We start from the raw sequence: 20,064 nt of genomic DNA, 5'->3' as shown, positions 1-20,064 counted from the left end.
AATTAAAAAAAAAAATCTGTAATTATAGTAATAATAGTTGGGGAGAAAAATCCAATGCTAAAGAATGCAGTGAAAATAGCTTCTGGAGTGAGTACCTTGGGAATACTGTTTTTCTCTTCTATTGACCTACCCCCCCAATACCATTGCATAAAATATGATATAAACTTGAAATTAATAATTTATAAAAACGATGTCATAAGTAAATTTATAAGTCTAAAAACTATGAAAAAAACAGCTATGACCAAGTATGTTGTGTAATTAAGTAGTGCATATATAAATACTTATTAAACTACAGATTTTTGTGATAAACATATATTCCTGTCTTTAAACTTGCAGGAATGTTACTAATGGTCTTGGAAAAAAAATCATTAAAGGCAAACCTGCACAGTACCCTTAGCTCTAGTCTGGATATTTTAATTGGGATTTATAATATGAAATCTCTAAACAAAAGCTTTCAAAACAATCATAGAATACCTTGAGTTCCCAGATCACAGAATATTCTGAGTTGGAAGGAACCTGCAAGGGACCATCAAGTCCAACTCTTAAATGACTGGCCCATCCAGGGACTGAACCCACACCCCTGGTGTGATTAGGCCCACACTTTAATCAACTGAGCTAATCTCAGTGCTCAACCACCCTCTCTGGTTGAAAAACATTTCCTAATAGCAAACCTTGACCCTTCGTGGTACAGCTTCATGCTGTTCCCTTGGGTCCTCTCACTGGTCACCAGAGATGAGTCCCTGCTCTTCCCCTTGTGAGAATATTGAAGAATGTTGAGGTGAGTAAGGTCTCTCCTCAGTCTCCTCTTCTCCAGACTGAACTGGCAGCCACTCCTCATAAGGCTGCTACTCAAGACCTTTCACCATCTTCCTTGTCCTCCTTTGGACACTCTAAAAGCTCTTTATCTTTCTTGTGGTGCCCAAAACCGCCCCCAGCACTTGAGGTGAGGTTGTCCCAGTGCAGAGCAGAGCAGGACAATCCCCTCCCTTCCCTGGCTGCTGATGCTGTGCCTGATGCCCCCAAGGACAGGGCTGGACCACCTGGATGCCAGGGCACTGCTGACAGATTCAACTTGCCATTGAGTAGGACCCCCAGGTCCCTTTCTGCAGCGCTGCTTTCCAGTATCTCATTCCTCAGTCTGTCCATGCATCCAGGGTTGCCCCATCCCAGGTGCAGAATCCAGCACCTGTCTCTCTTCCACTTCATACGGTCAGTGCTTGCCCATCTCTGTAATCATTGAGGTCTCTCTGCCTTCAAGGGAGCCAGCAGCTCCTCCTGAAGTAGTGTCATCAGTAAACTGACTTACTATCCCTTCCTGTCCTGCACCTAAGTCCTTAATGAAGATACTGAAGAGCACTGGGCCTAAGACAGAGCCCGGTGGGACTCAACTGGTGATCAGTAGCCCGCCTGATGTCACCCCATTTATTGCAACACTTAAGAATCAGGAATACACCAATACAAGTCTACACGATGACTGTAAGATCCCAACATTAAGGTCTGTGCCACAGGTGTTATGCCAAGTACAGCAACCTACCTGTTAACAAGAAATCCGTTGCTGCCATCACTTTGAGTAGCAGTCATCTTTCTCCCCCTCATGTCTCCAATCTTCCCAGTACTCCCGCAAGCCAGAAACAGTGTTTAGTTATGTGGGCAGCAAGGTCAGCCAGTTCAGGACAGGGATTCAGCTGAAACCTAAAAGCCTTTCTTTCTCAGAAGCATTAGGCCTTTCATCGCAGTATCTGCATGGCCAATAAGACTCTGTCAGGGGGTAGCAAAAATGCACAACCAAAAGTGGGACAAAATCATCATACTTTTCTACAACTTGGATTTTGATTTCAAGTGGCCTGTAATGTCTGTATTTTTAACATAAAAATACAAATTATAAAAGTAACTCAGCATAAGGCACAAATACCCTGTTAATATATAATACAAAAAAATTAAATAAACAAAAATGTTGTAGGAATGCCAGAAACAATTTTCTTAAAACTATTTTTGCAAGAAATTGGCAGCAGGCTTTAGATTGATAAATGTAAGTGGACAAAATGTATTTTAATGAAGCGATTATCTTTAATTTAAAGACAATTGTCAGTAACAATAGATTAATAATTATTTTTTTCTGTTTACTTTCAAGAGGTTACACCATTTTGACAATTATATTGGCCATCTCCACTGATCAGAAGGAGGTTCTTCAACTAGAGGCTCCCATGGTTTCCACTGTATCATTTTTCTTGCCAGGGACAGCTCATTTTCAGCCTGTTAATAAACACCATACACAAAGTCTTAAATTCTATAAAATTGCACAAATTACCTCTATTTCAGTTAATTACCTCAGTGATGTCACCATCTATCACGATCACAGACTACCACAAATTTCACCTATCAGTATCAAAAGAACTCTATGTTCTGGGGGGGGATGGTGTTTTTTAATAAAAATTGCATCACCCCCAAATACCCAAACAGACATTCTGTTCAGCAAGACATTCCCAATGACAACTTAATGATATTTTCCACTCGGTTTGGATTACCCCCAATATTACTCAATCCTCTTCTGCCCTTTTCACTGATTTAGACTCTGTAAGAAGCAATGTAGGTATACATGCATATCTGTAAGCATAGTGCAAGACACAGCTGTTAACTTGTTAGGTTTTAGCAAGGCCATCCAATCACTACATGACCGTTTGTTTTCAGGGGATTTTTTTCCATTTGACAAGGAAGATACACAAAATTTCCAATTTTCTAAACAAAAGCTCAGCCAAAGGAACACTAAAAAACATTGCTGTGCAATGTACAAATGCTGGTGCATTTGTACTCATGTCAAATTTCCCCTCCTTACCTGTACAATGACTTCTTCTATCTGACCACTATTCAGTTTGTCCTCTAGTTTTTTCACATCCGTTTCCTGTGTGTTCAAATACATATAATAAAATGTTTTAGTGAGAGTAGAAAGCCCATAAAATGCATGAAAACAGTAATTTAACCAGATCACACTCCAGTCTTTCTCAGAACTACTACTGAATTAGCTGGCTTATAATATTTCACATTATCAAAGAAATCTCCCACTCATTTGTTACTGAAAAGCAAACATCAAACCCTCAATGATAAATACAAAGAATGAATGCTATTTAATGAATCCAAAGAAGTATTAGCAGATAAGGACTTTAGTTTTTATCTTGGAAAAAATTCTTGTTCTTACACTTTTATAGAATTATATGCAAGCTTTCAATTATCACCTTAAATATTCAATGCCTGTATTGCAGAGTTTAATGTAACTAAAAGTGGACTGAAGGCCAAGGATTGTGCTAAGATACTATGCTGGCAAGAGCACATACATTTTTCTGTGGAAGTGTATGAAAATCACCTCTTTTCTATGAATCTTTTAAAAAAACCTATTTGCTTCTAATTTTCACAAAACATCAGACAGAAATTACCAATTCATTTTCATATGCCATCAAAATATCTCAGTCAGTAACAAAAATAAACCTCAATACTTCAATTGCTTCTGAATTGATACCTGAAAGAACATGTGCATCTGAGAAGCAGCCAGGGACTCCAAAAATCACTTTTCTCATCCTATGAAATTTTTTTATGTGCAGCATTAATGAAATAGCACTGTACTCACCTTTTTCACCAAATCAAATCGCTCATTTACAATCTGCTCAGTGTATTTCCTATAAGCTGCATCTTTGGGAATGCTTTGCAGGACACCAAGGATTTTTGTGTACAGTATTCGCAGGCGCTAAAGTGATCACAAGACATGGTTAAAATACACAACTACAATTATTTAACTTCTTATCCTACTTCTTGTCCACTAAACCTATAAGCTACCATCTATACACAAAATATGGTATTCAATGCAGAAGTGTAAGATTAACTAATAATTAAGTCCGAGCCACTGAATTCCATCTTGGGTAAAGCAGAGATTTATCAGGACTGAAAAATGACAGCTGTCACATTCCTCAAAGGAAAAAAAAAACAAAACTAAAAAACAAAGACAGTTGCAATCTGAACACACTTGATGCAAAATGAAAAAAAAAAAAAAAACCAGTACAGGCCATAAAGTGCTCTTAAAAAAAAATTTAAAAAAAGAGGCAAATTCATGTCTAACCCACCAGATACCTAAAATTTACATGAGGAAGATACAAAGAGATTATAATGCAGGTTTTTTTGGTCACTTTTCCTCATGCTGGTGCCAAGTTCTGAGTAACAAATAGATTTAAATTAAATCTGAAACTTTTCTTGCTGGATTTAAATGCAGGGATAAAGGACACATAGTGGTGCATAAATTTACACTTTTATACTGGGTCACTGTATCTTCCAGACAAGGAAGGGACATCCTATAGGAACCAAAAGGAATAGAAGCTGAATACTAAAAGAAATACAAGGAACAAAAAACAGGAAACAAAAAGACAGGCACAGAATCTGAACTTCAACTAAAAAATTGCTCAGTACTTTACTCCTAGCTTTAAGTTGCTGAAAAAACTAAAATATACTAAGTTAACCCAGAAGGTGTCTGACAAGGCTGTAGACTGAGCTAGAATAATTTCTACCAAACAGTAGTGACTTTTTAAAGGGTTCTTTTTGACGGCATTCTTAAGTATTGGAGTCAAAGTATTTCTGAAATAGAATTGTTGTGTAACAAGAAATTTCCAAGTAGAGAACTTAAAAAAATACTGAAGTTCTTTCAGTGCTAATGCCTCCTGGATAAGCATGATGTGACAAACATACTTAGGCTCACTACTGAGCTTGAGGAGGTTAAAAGAAAGCAAACATTGCTACGAGAACCACCTAATGCAGTTTCCAAGTACCACTCAAGTATTCCAATCCTAGCACTGCTTGCCCTTAAGGGCCATGGCATGGCTTTGCACCACACAGCTAGTTTCTGTCATCAAAAACTAGGCTATCCCTTTAGAATAAGTTATTTCAATACTTGGGTACACAGCAAAGCAGCAAAACTCTTTTTGCCTGTGAAGCAGTCACTATATTTATGAAGAACTGAATTTAAAGAGTTCTTTGTTTTGGTATTACTGATGACAGAAATCAAATATTGGCTCATAAAGATACTTACACTAGAGCGGTTTTTGAAATTAGCACATGCCACAAAAAGCACATCTGTAAAATAACTTATAATGACATGCATTAAACCTTTATCACTGTGGACAATTTTAATTGTTTCATTAAACTGGCACCAGATTAAGATACACTTCATACCTACACATTCAAACACATCACAAAAACCTTAGATCTCACTAAGAGGTTCCATTACTACAGAATGAGATGTGTGACATACCTCATGAGGGTTCTCAGCTACAGCCAATCCTACAAGCCCAGTGGTCTGCAGAGAGAGCATAAACATACTTAACACAGCTAAGCATCCATTTCCACACTAATTATTTTGTTTTGACTCAATATACACCTACAGGGACCATTCTGTGGCTAGCCTTGCCTCCTGCCATATGCCCATTATCCAAGAGTTCCAGTGCCCCAAGAGGAAGCAGCTCACCTCACCAGAATCCAAATCATAGACTATCCTGAAATGGAAGGGACCCACAAGGATCATCCAGTCCAACTCCTGCCCTGCACAGCACCATCCCCGGGATTCACACCATGTGCCCAAGAGCATTGTCCAAACACCTCTTAACTCTGCCAGGCTGGTGCCACCACCGTCCTGGGGAGCCTGTTCCAGTGCCCAAACACCCTCTGGGTGAAGAACCTTTTCATAATATTCAACCTAAACCTCCCTGACAGAACTTCAGGCCACTCCCTTGGGTTCTGTCACTGGTCACAAGAGAGAAAAGATCAGTGCCTGCCCCTCCTCTTCCCCTCATGAGAAAGCTGTAATTGCAATGAGGTTTCCTCTCAACCTCCTCTTCTCCAGGCTGAACAGATCAATGACCTCAGCCGCTCTTCACAGGGCATCACCTACAGGCCCTTTACTATCTCCGATGCCCTCCCTTGGGCGCTCTCTAATAGCTTATTATCCTTCTAAGGTGACCAAAACCGCACAGGAGACTCAAGATGAGGCCTCCTCAGTGCAGTGCAGAGCGGGACAATCCCCTCCTTCGACCGGCTGGCGATGCAGTGCCTGATGCGCACCAAGCAGCTGCTGGGGCAGCTCCGGTGCCCCTGGCTCCAGCCGCCCCACACCGCGGGCCGGCCGCCCCCTGCTGCCGGGGAGATGCCCCGGGCGGTGCGCTGCCCTCGGCCTTTCCCTCGCAGCGTGCCCGCTCGCTCTCACCCCGCGGCTCGGGTACTCGCTGCCCTGCCCTCAGAAGGGACGACCCCGCTCAGGAGCAGGCCATTGCTCGGGGCCCTCGGCGGCGCCTCACCTTCCTCAGCGCCCCCGCCATGGCCGCGCTCGCGGCGCCCTCAGAGGACGCAGCGGAGGGCGCCGGGCTGCGCATGCGCCGCAGCGGCCCCGGCCGGTGGCAGTGCGCGTGCGCCGGGGGCGCTGTGGGAGAGGCTGGCACAGAGCGGCGGATCTGCTGTGGTGGCAGCACTTAGGGAGGCAAAAAAGGCCCTGAAACAGAGCTAGAATAGATAGAAAATACAAAATAGGGAACTTAATTAAAGACCTTGAGATAGAGACAGTGGGACAGAAGAGCAATGAAAAGACAGGGTAAATTATTGGTAGAGGTGAACCTGGTGTTCATTTGAAGATCCAGTTGTCACTCTAGTTAAAGTTTTGTGCTTAGTTGCTAACTTCAGGGGTGAGTTTTGCGTAGTAGTACTTTATAGTAATTATGTTGAAAGTTTCTATCTTACTGTGGACAATTTTTTCTTCATAATTCCTGTGCCCTGCTCTTGAGCTCCTCTTTTCTGTAACGGGTAAGGAACCTGCACAAACTGAGTTTCAGAACATCTTTGAGTTCTCCCTGGAAGCCAGTCCTTTGGTGAAACATCCGCTTCCACCAATCTGCAACTAATGCAAAGTGCTTAATACAGCTTATATCAGTATTCAGGGCTTGCCTTTCTCCACACCTGGGTTCTATGCAATTACATTGGAAAGAGCTGGAGTTCCTTTCCAAGGTACTGGAATTCTTTCCAAAATACCAGTGTTTAAGAATTCCTGCCTTTTGTTTTTAATTGGAATAGCCCGGTATTTTACCCTACTCTTTAATGAGACAATCTGTCTCCTGATCACACTAACAGACTGCAGCACAAGTGGTTCTGCACGTGGCAATCTTTTAACAGTGTCGTTCAAACAGTGGTTTTGAGTGACTGTTTAGACAGCCCAAGCGTGAAAGAGTCCTTGCCACATCCTAACAAAGGGTGAAAAACAGTAGGCCTTGTTCATGAAAATGTTCATGAAATCAATCTCCAAGTGGTACTGTGGTAAATTCTCCAAACTGGTCAAATTCTGTTCCAATACCTTATTTATTTTAAAATATAACTAAGCTGTAACCTACAAAGTATTATCAGTGTACAGTCAACAAGTCCCTGACTTTGAAAACAAACAAAAAAAGCCCCAAACCACCCACACAGCATTTCATAGTTTATTATTATCTGTTTTACACTGGGGATTCTGTTAGGAGTATTATCCTGTGTGTTAATATTCAGTATGTAGGTAATCTAAGAAGGCCTTGCTATAGTTCTTTGTCCCATGTTTGTCCCGCCAATGAATTTATCACATGATATTACATCTCAAATTTCCATGTTATGCAGTATCTGGACAAAAGTCTTCTTTATTCTGCATGAAACATTATTTATATCTAGTAATTATGTTACAGTGGAATCAGGCACTTCATGCACAATGCATAGTTATTAAAAATAATTGAAAATCAAAACAATACCATGTTTGTAATATGGATATGTTCTAATTCTGATGGTATCCTGGTTATGTATGGGAAATGAACAAAATAAAAGTAAATAATTGTAGCATTTGTGTTCTTTATATGTATTATAAATACATATTTTTCATTTTCTTAATTAGATAAGAATATATCTCTCTCAATATCATCTCATAGTCAGCAGTAGAGCAGGATCTCCACATTGTTTCTGTCTGCTTCTGTTATACTGGGGTTTTTTAGGGGCATGCCACCTTTAGTTACATCACACTGGCCAAAGAAGTTGCAGTGAATATTATTTATCATCATTAAATGTTTTTGTTGATCTCATGTTCAAAGACTGAGATGCATGTAGTGCCTTAGTTAAGCTTACACTTCCATGGTTTTATAAATGCAAGTGAGTTAAAAGTCATGGAGGAGTTCACTGTAAATTTAATTTCATTAGAACAATTAAAGACAAGTTGCAAGTTTAGGGTTTTTTTTCAGTTTGTTGTGTATCCTTATTGTCTGTTCATTATGGTAAAAATGGTAACTAATTGGTTGAAACCAGAACAACACAGAGGTTTTGAATCTGCGATGTTTCCAGCTTCTTCCTCATCCCGTGCCTGGGTTTAGCTTGCTGGATGCTGCTGTTCTTGATCTTACTCTAAAGTTATTCTGTATTTTCATCACTGCTGTGTGCCATGCCTCCTGCTTCTTTGTCAATTTCAAGTTATTAAACTAGTTAAATAAGTGCTGTAATTGTCTGTCATTGAATCTATAAAGCTTTGCATCATGTCAGCCTCAGAGAGAGAGATTAATCTTCAGTGATGTAATATTGTGGGATCTGCAACTAGTTAAAGGCTAAACCTCAAATTTGTTGTGATTTATGTAAATATGCTTCCATATGTTGTTAACACACGGCTTGAGAATAATTGGCAAATAATTAATTTTCTTAATGGGAGCTGTTTAACCAATGGGGGCACAGATAATCTTGTATCCCCAGACCTCGTGTTACATTTGATGAGATTTTAGAGAAGTCATCTGTAATACTTTCCTGAGGGTCCAGTCTGCTTATGTTACAGTTGTACAAGGTCAGACCTTAATTTATCTAGCAACTGTGTATTTAATTTTAGAAGTATCACAGGACACCTCAGCTTGCAGGGCACCATTCCTGGCTGTTCAAAGTGCAGGCCTCAGAGTAACACTGGCCAGATAATGGGTTGAAATGGTGTGACTGTGGTATGCTCGCCAATTAGACTAACAGAGAAATTGTTTAAAAATGTAATACTTAAGAGACTGAGTCCAAATTTAGATTGCTAGTAATTATTTCATTGCTATGAATAACCTCTGTGCATGCCTAAGGGCCTTCTATTTTTAGAGTAAAGCTACAATTGTCTAGTTTATTTTAATGAGAATAACATTAATTCTCACATAACTTTATGTATTTAAAAGCAATAAATATTTGATACACTTCTTTCCAAGGAGAGATCCCACTTCTGTGATTATCAAGTAGTTCATATTCTTTCTAATGAAAAAACAGTAATTTAGAGAGAAAATAAAAGTTTTCTAAATAAAACATCAAGAAGTAATATGTAGTCTTTCAGGTGTGACTATAAAAAAATCAGAAAAATATCAGGATACTCAAATTGTTGTTTAAGGAAAATATTCTTTGTAATACAAAAAACTAAAACTCTTTTAGAGTAAGGGTTTGCAATTGTTTCCAGTGATCTAGTGTGTGGGCCTGGAAATTGAGAAGCTGCCAAGGGTGAATGGAAGAAGATTTTCCTGCTGAGCTTTTTAGCCTTTTCATTGCCACATCACGTAATGTAGGAGCGATGTTTCTGTTGCTGCTCAGTGTATCAGCCCTGCTGTTATGTTCCCCTGTGATCCTTGTGGAACATCCATGCTTTGGTCAGACCTTGTCACCTCAGCACAGAGTATTACCAGCAGTGATATAGCAAATCAGGCTCTCAAAGCGCGTGTAGACCCTTGGCAGTGTGTCCAGTGCTTGTGCTGTGGGGAGCTCTTTGCCTTATACTTACTCTACCCTGTCACAGTAACTGGTTGCCTTACCAACTTTCTCATTTTACAATTTATTTTGTGGGATAAGATCATTTGAAAATAGTACATACAGCAATTCTGAAACACTGCTGCTCTGAGACCTTTCTGGTTAAGTTCATGTTCAAGAGCTTTATGATGCCTGTGGTGAAATCACTCAGGGGAGTATAGCAAAGCAGGAGAAACCTTTGGGTATAGAAAGTGCGTAACCAGAGAAAATTTTCTGTGGTGGCCTCTAAATTGATTTATTCCTGTGATCTTTTAGAGAGAAAGAGAAAGGAGATACATATTAATGAAAATAAAAGGATTTTATTACGAAAATATTATCTTGCTTAGTGTTCTAAACTCTTCCTGAGAAAAACTGATGTTGGGAGCGTATTGATCATCTGGCAGGAGCAGAACATATGTAAATATGGTTAAAAAGGTTTTGTAATACACTAAACTGACTGTTTTTTCAGAAGGTTTGCAATGTGAGGGTCTGGACTAAGGCCTATGTAAATCTTCAGGAGCCTCTTCAGTTCAGGCTCTGGTGTAAATATAATATGATGGGCTGGAATATAGTAATTCTCAACTCTCCTGAGGACAGCAACTTCAGTAAGGCTGGCGGGGCATGAAGGTCCACCCATGTGGACCCAAAAGGGTGATCTTGATTCTTAAAAAAATGTTTTATCAATGGCACGAAGTCTTCAAATGGAGAGTTTTCAAAATGAAAGGTGGAAAAAGGGAAGGTAACTTCTGTCTTAAAGCAGTTGTGGAGGAATGAGGAAATGAATGTTAAATATTTTTCCTTAATAAATTATCTTGTGTAAATGAACTGTTTCAGTTTCATTAGGAGCGCCTCTTAGCTGCCAATGAGATATTAATGTACGCTAAAATGTACTTTCCTGTTAGCTGATGGCAGGCTGAGGTTGTAGTTATATTTGTTAATGTATACTTCTGAAAGTGCTAGTCCAGGAGAGATTTTATCTTTGCTCTCTAAAAGGTTTGTGAGTATTCATAACAAGAGTGTATTTGTGGGTTAAATGATGGAAGCTTTAAGGTGCCATCAGAATTTCAGAAGTGTTAATGAAAATGAGAGGAAAAATGCATAAAAGAGCCTTGCCTCAGAATTCTCCTGCCTGTCAATGGAGTGCATTGCCCACAAGAGATGAGGGAGAGTGGTACATGTGTCCACATTGTGACAAGCAGTTCATCAGTCAAACTTCTATGTTAAATCTTCTTTTTGTCCTGTTATGCTGAAACCTTAACTGGATACAATAGGAAGGGACAGAGAACCTTCAGAAAAGCTTATCCTTTATTAACAGCATAAGGGTCTGTTTTTCTAAGCTCCAAACGAAAATGTGTTTGTGAATATTTTTTTATTATTCTTGGACTCCTGTTTTTTTGTGTTCGGAGATGGCCCTCAAGACCCAAGTTGTATATTTTCTCCATCAGAGAAAATGGGATTGAAGTAGAAATTTTTAACATCTTCCTTCAGATTTCTTTCCTTGCAGTTAAAACCCAGGCCATGATTCCAGTACACATTGAAAGAGTCAAGAAACTGTATCATGTGGGAATCTGAGTCCAAGAGACCTTTAGTTTCTGAGTCAATCTGAATGTAAGCCCTTACTAATTAAATTTTGGTTTGCAGGCTTTATCATAATATACTAAGTAGTAAGGTATTTGTGGGTGGGATTATAATATTGACTATGGTACTTTGAGTGACCTACTGCTTACAAGAGCAATGCAGAAACTAGTCTGAAAAGGAAGTTAACACTTCCCCTTGAAAATAATGTCTTCTTCCAAATAGCATTTCCAATATTCCTTGTCTATATTCAGGATGACTAGAACCATGATCTTTCTGTGACAAACATAGAACAGGAACTTAGTATAATTGTGTAATATTTGTGCAACATTTTTGAGGATAGTAAGTGTTCAGACCCCATTTGGAGGTTTTCTCCCAAATTTTCCCTAAACCAGTTCAGTGTGGTAGAAAGAACACGACTGCACAAACTGTGAGAGTTGTAATTTTAAAATAAAAAAATAAAAAAAGAAATTTAACAGGACAAATGGGTTTAAGCCTCTAAGATTGAATCAAACAGAGAAACTATCAAAACCCAAAGCTCATTTGAAAAATCTGAGGTAGGTACAGCATATATTAAAACTTTTTTGTGTGTGTGTGTGTTTTACAACTTATAAAGACTGCATTTTACAGTTCAAAAATCTAGAAGAGGTTGTGTGTCCTCTGTGAAGAGGAACATTCCTGACCTTCCAGTTATAATGAGAATTTACTAGTAAGATGGTTGGTTGATATCATAAGGAAAAATCATTGTGAACATAAGCCACTGTTGCAGTTGGTGATACGAGCAGACTGAATTTAAGTTGATGACTATAGTTAAAAGGTTTTACATACTCTGTTACTAATCCACTGAGCATTTCAATGACTCTCGCACCTTGAAAATAATAGCTGGCATGGCTTGACCATGGCCTGATGTTGTGTACTGAACTCATGTGAATGTCCATTAAACTTCAAGTTTAGTAGTTCAGGTTCTGCAGAAGTAATGCAGAGTCCAAAGTCCTTTGTCTTCCTTAATAGCCACTGCTTTGGCAGTATGAAGATAAAACAATATTTATGAGTGTTGTGGTTTGTTTTGGGGTGTTTTAACATATTAAGGACCATTAAAAGAGATAATTAATGACATGAGACCATTTTATTGTATCACCTAGTGAGAACAATAAGAAAATTGAAGCATCCATGAAGAAAGGTGTCCTGGGGACAAAACAAAACAAAAGAAAACAAAAACACCCCTAAAATAAAATAAATCAGTCCCTTTGCAAATCTGAGCTTTTGGCATATTATTTTTTCAACTGCATGATGTTTATCTGTTCACATTTCTAAGATCAAATATCTGGGCTTTAAGAACTTATGAACTTGACATATGTTCTGAAGGAAACTCATCAAAGGGAGTGGTTTCTATTGCATGAGGTTGCAGCTTAGCCAATTCCACAAGTATTTTAAATCACTTTAGGTGACAAGAAAGGTTAAAATATCCCTTAAGATAAGGGGAGCAGCAAAGACACCAACAGGCTAGAACTGTTAACTAAAAGACATTTCGCCAAGTCCTCCATGGAGCATCCTGCTTATGTCATTTAAATGTTCAGGCACATTTTCTGGTTTTGGAAAAGTTGCATCAATTTACACCAGCAAATAAGTTGGACCATTTTTAACATTTTGTTCAGAAGCTTACATACAAAGCAAAAATTACTATATTCAGTGTGTTTGGTAGTACTGGTCAGGTTAACATAATTATAAACACTTTCATAAGAACTTAGCATTTAAGGATTTCTGATATATACGTATGTGTTAACAGCCTTTGTTTTGTCTATGTGTTTGTTTTGTCTTTTTTCACTTTCTTACCTCTAGCATCTTATGAATAAACATGGTAATACAAAACATGCAATGGCAAACAGCATTAACTTTGTCAGCAAAAACTGGCTTTGTGGAAAATGTGCAGATAATCCTGGAAAAGGGTGTTTATCCCAATACCATAAATTACAAGGAGAAACACCACTTCTTGTTGCTAACTTCCCTCTCTGGGTTTAAGCAATATGACTGGTAATGCTTCTTTGCTCAGTTCTCATCCCAGCGCTCCTGTTGGCTTGCGTGGTTTAGCTACATTATTTTAGATGAAACAGAATGCCCAAGATGCTGATGCTGATGAATACCCAACAGTCTGTTCAGCACTCATCAGCTTCAGGTGATCACTGAGATGATCTTTAAGATGCTGCTTATGTTTTAGTTGAATGCTGAGCTGCTTCCAAGAAAAGGGGACCAATTTTTTTATTCAAGGTACCTTCTCTGTACCGTCAGGTGCTACCTTTAAGCTGGTCCTATTTGACCATCTTAGGGTAGAAGTACAATACAAGAACAGTCCACTGTTTTAACTGGAACATACTTTTTCTGGACATCTGGAGGTTAGTGGAGATTTTTGGTTTTATCAGATGGTTTCTTGAGGCTTGGCTTCTTGAGGAGTAGTCAGGTATTTTGAAAAATTACTCATCTTGTTTCCCTCCCCACTTGTGCTGAACACAAGTTTCAACTACACCATAAGTGCCCAGCTGTTAAGAAATATGATTCCTTAGGAAGGTTTTAAGCCTTTGGTGGACTTAAATGAGTTTTACTGTACGTGAGTAATTTAGTTATATTAACTTTCAGTTTCTGTTAAATGTCAAAATAACTGCATGATTCTGAAGAGAATAAATCTGTGAAATTAATATGAGAAAATAAAATATATAATGCAATTATGAGTATTGAAATATTCATGTATCTGACTTTTTATTAACTTTCATTTGATGTAAATACTGCAAATCATTTTACGGCCCTGAGGCATTTATAAGGTTTTTTCAGAAATATCTTACTTTCAGTTCTTTTCAATAATTGTCTGTGAAATTTCACCTATATTCAGCCATTACTTTTAATGAATCCTGCAGATTCATTAAATCCTGCAGAAGAGTTAACTAGAGCTGATGAAAAAGCTCTTTTCCCTTATTATGACAATTAAGTTTCCTAAATATTTCTCTATACAAACTCCTGAAAGTGATGTCTGTCATCTGTGTATTGTTTATGTAATGCTTTTTATGTTTTCCTGTCACTTAGCACTGAAAAGGTGGATATAGATATTGTTGTGCATTATATATTTCAATCCTAGTTTCAGTGAAAAAGAGGGTCAGGTGCTTAACACTTAATAGATTATGCTCATGATTTAGTTACTCTTTTTAATTTTACAACTCTGATGAGAGATCTCCTTAGTACAAAGGTACATGCTGAAGGAGTATCTATCTACTAGGATGATCTCAGCTTCCAGGTACATTTGGTCATGCTATTCTTCAAAGCACTTGTGTATAATTATGAAGACTGTTGCCTCTTGAAAATCTTATATAATGGGACATTTACAAATTTGCTAACCCTATGGTGGTGATCTACCTCAGCTGCCCCAGCACTGAGTGATCTGCTATTCCAAAGCAGAAATTCCTTCTTTTCAGAAGTGAAATAAAACTCTTACTCAGCATCACTCTTTTATATGGAAATCATTTGCAAGAGTAGTTATCCATGAAAACTATGGAACCTCAAAACAACAGAATGTGACCTTTAAGTATGGCAGATGTCACCTGTACTTTGGCTGACAACAGCCACAGAGTGCACACCAGGATCTGAGCTACCAGGTGAAAGTCACGAGTGGAATTATCTCAGGACACTGTAATGTTTGCAACAACTTTAAAAGGACAATATGTGCATATTATGTGATTTTAATTTTTGCTTTCCTTCTGATATACGTGCTTATGGATTCCCAGAATCAAAGTGGCTTTTGCATTCCATGCTTCAAACTGAGAAAGTTTTGAGCTTGTATTTGAGAACCTTGAATTCCCAAGAAGATGACATTACTGTTTATTTGCCATATATTGGATTCTCAGATTTCTAGGACTGGAAGTCTTTTTAATTTCCTTAAAGAGAACCATGAGGAAAAGCTTTTCTAAAGCTTAGAAAACTTTTAAGATGTACATAAAACAGTGGTCAGCAATGCAAGAAGCCACAAAACAAACATGCAAAGACATTGTTGATATTCTGAAGAATGATGGAAATGTGAACAATAAGGAAAAATGTTGAGTAACACCATTAGGGGTTACAGCTGAATGTGGTATTCACATTCACACATTCACATTCACACTGTGGTGTGCTGGAGTATCTTAATTATAATGATGTGTAGTCAGGAAAAGAGAAATACAACTCTGCACTGGCATACATCTTGCCTGACTGCTGAGGCCTTTCAGGAAAAAAAGAGGAAATGAGCTAGAGGGAAAAGAAGCATAGGTGTTTCTGGTAGACTGGAGTGATGCTTACCTGTTTCCATAATGCTTATGAGAGGAGTGGCAGAGTTGAAAGCAACCCATTTCAGTCAAGGAGAGATTGCTATACGTGCCCTTCTTGCCCTTTTGTGTTTCTCTTTACTCCACTCAGTCCCTCCATCCCTCTCTCCCTCCTATCTTTCCTTCTATGTATGGAATTATATTGGTATTAATTAATGAAATATTTTTGAAATATGCCAGTTTGAAAGTCCTCAGTTGTAATGCTTACAGTCAAAGCAGTGCTGACTCAGATGAGCACTGGAACTTGTGTATGTACACCTCTTACTTTGCTTTTGAGTTTTATATTTGCCACAAAAAATATTTCATGCTTTAGTAAAATTTTACCTTAAATATGCCTGAAAATAAGAAGGAAAGTACTCTGGGTTTGTTTTTATGATGATCTATAAATCACTTTGGATATAAATATAAGTTCTGTATCCTCCTTTGAAGTGGAGATATCAAAGCCTTAGCAGATGATCATGCATCAGTATTGTTCCAAGCAGCTGGAGGATGTAGTCTAGACTGCATGAAATATGCTTTTGAAATATGGAGGAGGTGACAATGTGCCTGGTGAAGCAGGACTGCTTCCCATGCACAAAGTGGCTTGTGAGGGGTATTATCTGTGAGTATGAGCTTGGACTTTACATTTTCTCTAAGAAACAGTGTGGCACAAGTTCACATCTAAGATGGCTGTAGTAAACTTACAAACATATTTATATACATTTCTATTTCTGAAGTAGCTGTGTTAGATTTAATTAGCTTTTATTTTTAGCATAAAGCAAAATGCAAAACATGCTCCTTAGAGTTAAGTGAAAACCACTGAAACAAACACAACATCTTATTGACAGTGCTCAAAACTGGTGTTTCTGTGTTTTCATCTTTTGTAAAATGTCTAGCTGGTAATTTAGAATATAGCTGGATGAAGGTTAATTTCTTCATGCAAAGAAATTACACCTGCCTAATTTTGTTCACTGTTTTTCAGGGGCAGAAAGTATCTAATTTAAGCCACATCCTAAACTTTAATCCAGGAAAGTGGGTTAAGCACTGTTCACTCCACTGTAGATGGCCAGAACCAGTGTCTAGAGCTTGTCATTGGAAATGGTTTGGATGTCAACACTCTTTCATCCAAAGAGGTAACTTCAAATACTTATGATGGCAGAAGAAAAACTGCATTTTATTGTGCTGTTTCTAACAATGAGATTATTTGCACCAAAATATTGCTCAAAGCAGGAGCAAATCCAAGCAAGGATCCTTTTAACTGTGTTCTCGTGGCAGTGAGAGCTGACAGCCATGGAATTGTAAAGCTACTCCTATCTTATGGAGCAGATGTCAACTGCTAATTTTGTTGCTTAATGATACTCATTTCCTCAGTGCATATTCTTTGAATGGTGACATGATGCTGAGGCTGTTGTTCAGTCATGGATATAATGAGGAGATGTGTTTGGACTTTATGTGTCAGGGTGTCTTTGGAAATTCTTTTGTGTGGCCAGCTCCAGAGCATGCACCTATTCCCAGTTGGACTACTTCTTCAATAAAGGATACACTAGTAAATTTAAACACAAAAACCTAAGTAAACATATCTTCCTTGCTTCTCTTCACTTTGCTCTTTTCATTAACCATATTTAAACATTATAACTTTGAATTAAGATTGACATACTGGCAAAATCTTTCTGTAAAGATACTCTGAAAACAAAAATAGCCATTTCTTATTTTCGACTCTGAGAAAGAGAAAATTATATACATTGTATTGTTTTATATATGCATTCATAGAGATTTAGAAATAAATTTTAAGAAGTCATGAGGCAGGATTCTGGAATTTCTGTTCCTTTCCTCATCAGTGGAGTAGATGTGTTTTCAAAGAAATATATCTGTTGAATAAAACAGTGCCATAGATTACAGCTTTCTTCTTTTTGCCTTCAGGCCTGTTTGCATAAGTTAAGGGTTCACAGAGGTTAAACATAGAAGAAAATGTCTTTTAAAGTAACCTAACTAGTTATCAGTTTGACTGTTGAAGGCCGTTGCTAGGGCTTTGTTTAAATTATCTTCTGTAATTGCTTTAAAATGTATTCTTTGGCATTCCTCTGTGCAGATTTTGAAATTATGACTTGATATGTTCTCTGTTTCAGTTCTGTGAGTTTATTGCTATTCTGTGATCAAGACATTTAGCTGGAAAAGTGGCTTTTGTTTTTATAGATTGCATGGATTATGTTCCTCTAAGCACAAGAATTCAGTTTTTCACAGAAATATAGGAAGAATGTTCAGAGATATGACAGACTGGGTAAATATCTAACTTCCAGTTAATAATGTTATGCTTTTATTATAGGAAATTTTAATTCCTTGTGTCAGGTCACATTCATCCAAAGTGTTGTAGCATACTTTGTACATTAAAGATCATGATCCTATATAAAATTATTCAAACATCTAAATTATTATTTTTAGGTATTTTTTGCAAAGTGTTTGTTCCCAGGTGCAGCTTCTGTGTGTGCATGTTTCAAGGCTTGGCAAAATTTAAGGAAATTTAGGTAGGCACTAAGAAATATTGTAACTTTAATTTTGGTTCCTTCAGAATTTTGGCAGATCAGTTCTTGAGCAAACTCAACTTCAGTCATGCTGTCATGCAGAGAAAAAGAATCTGACAGAATAGATTTGAAGATATTTAATTAAAAATTGATTGCGGTTACTGCCTTTTTCTATATAAACCCTCCCAACTAAAAAGATACTTCAATTGGTGGATGACAGGATTATGTAGGGCATAATCCATTTAGTTGAACCCACAGTTATCAAGTGCTTGTGTTGGAAGGGACCTTAAAGATTATTTAGTTCCAAGCCCCCTAGCATGGGCGGGGACACTTTCCATTAGAGCAGATTTCTCAAAGCCATCTCCAACTTGGCCTTGAGCACTTCCAGGGATGGGGCAGCTACAACAACTCTGGGCATCCTGTTTTTTGAGAGATATGCTGGTTATCACATACATATTCACACAAACCAAAGCTCAGCTCCAGTATGTTTCTGCCTTGCCCCCTAAATTTTCCATGTTCTTCAGAATTTCTCATTATTTGTTGAATACCATTGTGATATAAAACCTAACTTCTGAGTCAGAGATGTAATTCCACTTCCAAAGGCAGCTATATTAGACCTTTGTGTGTCTGTCCTTCTTCATGACAGGTTCACTGGAGCAAATGGAAAAAGTGAAAATTACTGGTCTGGGACATGAAGAAGGTTTAACAGAAGGCTTAATTCCTACTTCTGCTCTCAGTAGGGCTACTATTCATGAAGTTTTCTGAGACATAACTTCAGGGGTTCTTGCCAGAAATTTGGACCAGGACAAAAAAATAATAATTTAGTTACTTGTGAAAAATTTCTAGGCATCTGGTATGTGGGCCAGGCCTCTGACAGAAGGATGGTCCAGGTGATTGGTGACTGCAGGCATGGCCTGAGCACAGAGTGCCCAGTGAACTCAACATGACTGACTGAAAGTCACTGGCCAATAACAGTCCTCCTGGACATAACAGGATAAATACATGTATGCTTCCTAACCTACAAATTGGTATTTCTTTGTGGGAATTCTTAATCAGAAATATGGGCTTAAGCATAATAAATCTTAAGTTCTGGTAATTGTAATTAATACAGTGACCATAACACAAGAATTGGGTAATACCATATCTGATAAAGTATACTGCAACCAGCGAAGGAAACATGATCAAATAGGGCTTTAGACAGGAGATTTTAAACCCTTTCTCTGGCTAGAGCCAAATTCCATTAGTAATTTTAGTTCACGGGCAAAGGTTTATATTTAGGACTTCATACAAGCATCAGGCAGTAGTTACATTGCCTGCAGCATCAAAGCATTCAGATGTAGCACTGAGCATTGCCCCAAGTGTTTAAAATACCATGAACTAGTCCTTTGAATATCATTAGGTAAGCTAAAAAGATATTTGGTTGTGTTTATCTTTTAATCAATACAGCCAGGCCCTTTTTTCATTTGGTTGCCTGTCATAGGAGGTGTCCTGATACTGGTTGAAAGCTTTTATGTCCTTCACCATTGAAATTGCTTATTTATTGAAGACTTCCACCCACCCTCGCTTCCCTCCTCTCCCACCCCCCACCCCCCTCAACACTAAAGTAAGTGTAGCATTATGAGAAAGTGTCTTTCATATTTTCAAGGCATCTATGAACTGAATGGAGTGAGAGGCAAAACCTTATTTTAAGTTATGAGGTTAAATATGAGGTGAGGTAGTCATGGAAAGGGAGTTGTTTTCCCCAGATCAGGTTTATGGCACAGCTAGGAATTGAGCACAACTCTTTCAGCTCCCATATTTTTCAGCCAGACTATTTGATGCTACTTCTATGGACTTTA

General features: G+C 38.1%; 2 protein-coding genes across 2 annotated transcripts; one reads left to right on the top strand and one right to left on the bottom strand.

Moving 5' to 3' along the window:
• Window positions 1-2,047: 2,047 nt before the first annotated feature.
• Window positions 2,048-6,432, bottom strand: NDUFA5 (NADH:ubiquinone oxidoreductase subunit A5). The gene is made up of 5 exons (XM_023918558.2): window positions 6,327-6,432; window positions 5,288-5,332; window positions 3,620-3,736; window positions 2,834-2,899; window positions 2,048-2,253 (listed from the first exon to the last, which is right to left on the bottom strand). The coding sequence occupies exons 1-5, from the start codon at window positions 6,399-6,401 to the stop codon at window positions 2,152-2,154; spliced, it is 405 nt and encodes a 134-aa protein (XP_023774326.2). The 5' UTR covers window positions 6,402-6,432; the 3' UTR covers window positions 2,048-2,151.
• A 10,279-nt stretch (window positions 6,433-16,711) lies between these two features.
• Window positions 16,712-17,348, top strand: ASB15 (ankyrin repeat and SOCS box containing 15; the record flags this gene model as incomplete). Its single annotated transcript, XM_023918677.2, is given in 2 exon segments — window positions 16,712-17,042; window positions 17,045-17,348. Coding segments are annotated over 2 exon segments (564 nt in total), but the record flags the coding sequence as incomplete, so codon positions are not given.
• Window positions 17,349-20,064: the final 2,716 nt, after the last annotated feature.

The sequence above is a fragment of the Cyanistes caeruleus genome, chromosome 4 (assembly GCF_971803275.1).
Source record: "Cyanistes caeruleus chromosome 4, bCyaCae1.hap1.1, whole genome shotgun sequence".
NCBI classification, from domain to species: domain Eukaryota; kingdom Metazoa; phylum Chordata; class Aves; order Passeriformes; family Paridae; genus Cyanistes; species Cyanistes caeruleus.
The sequence above is the reverse complement of the archived record's forward strand: the minus strand, read 5'-3'. Positions and strand labels throughout refer to the sequence as shown.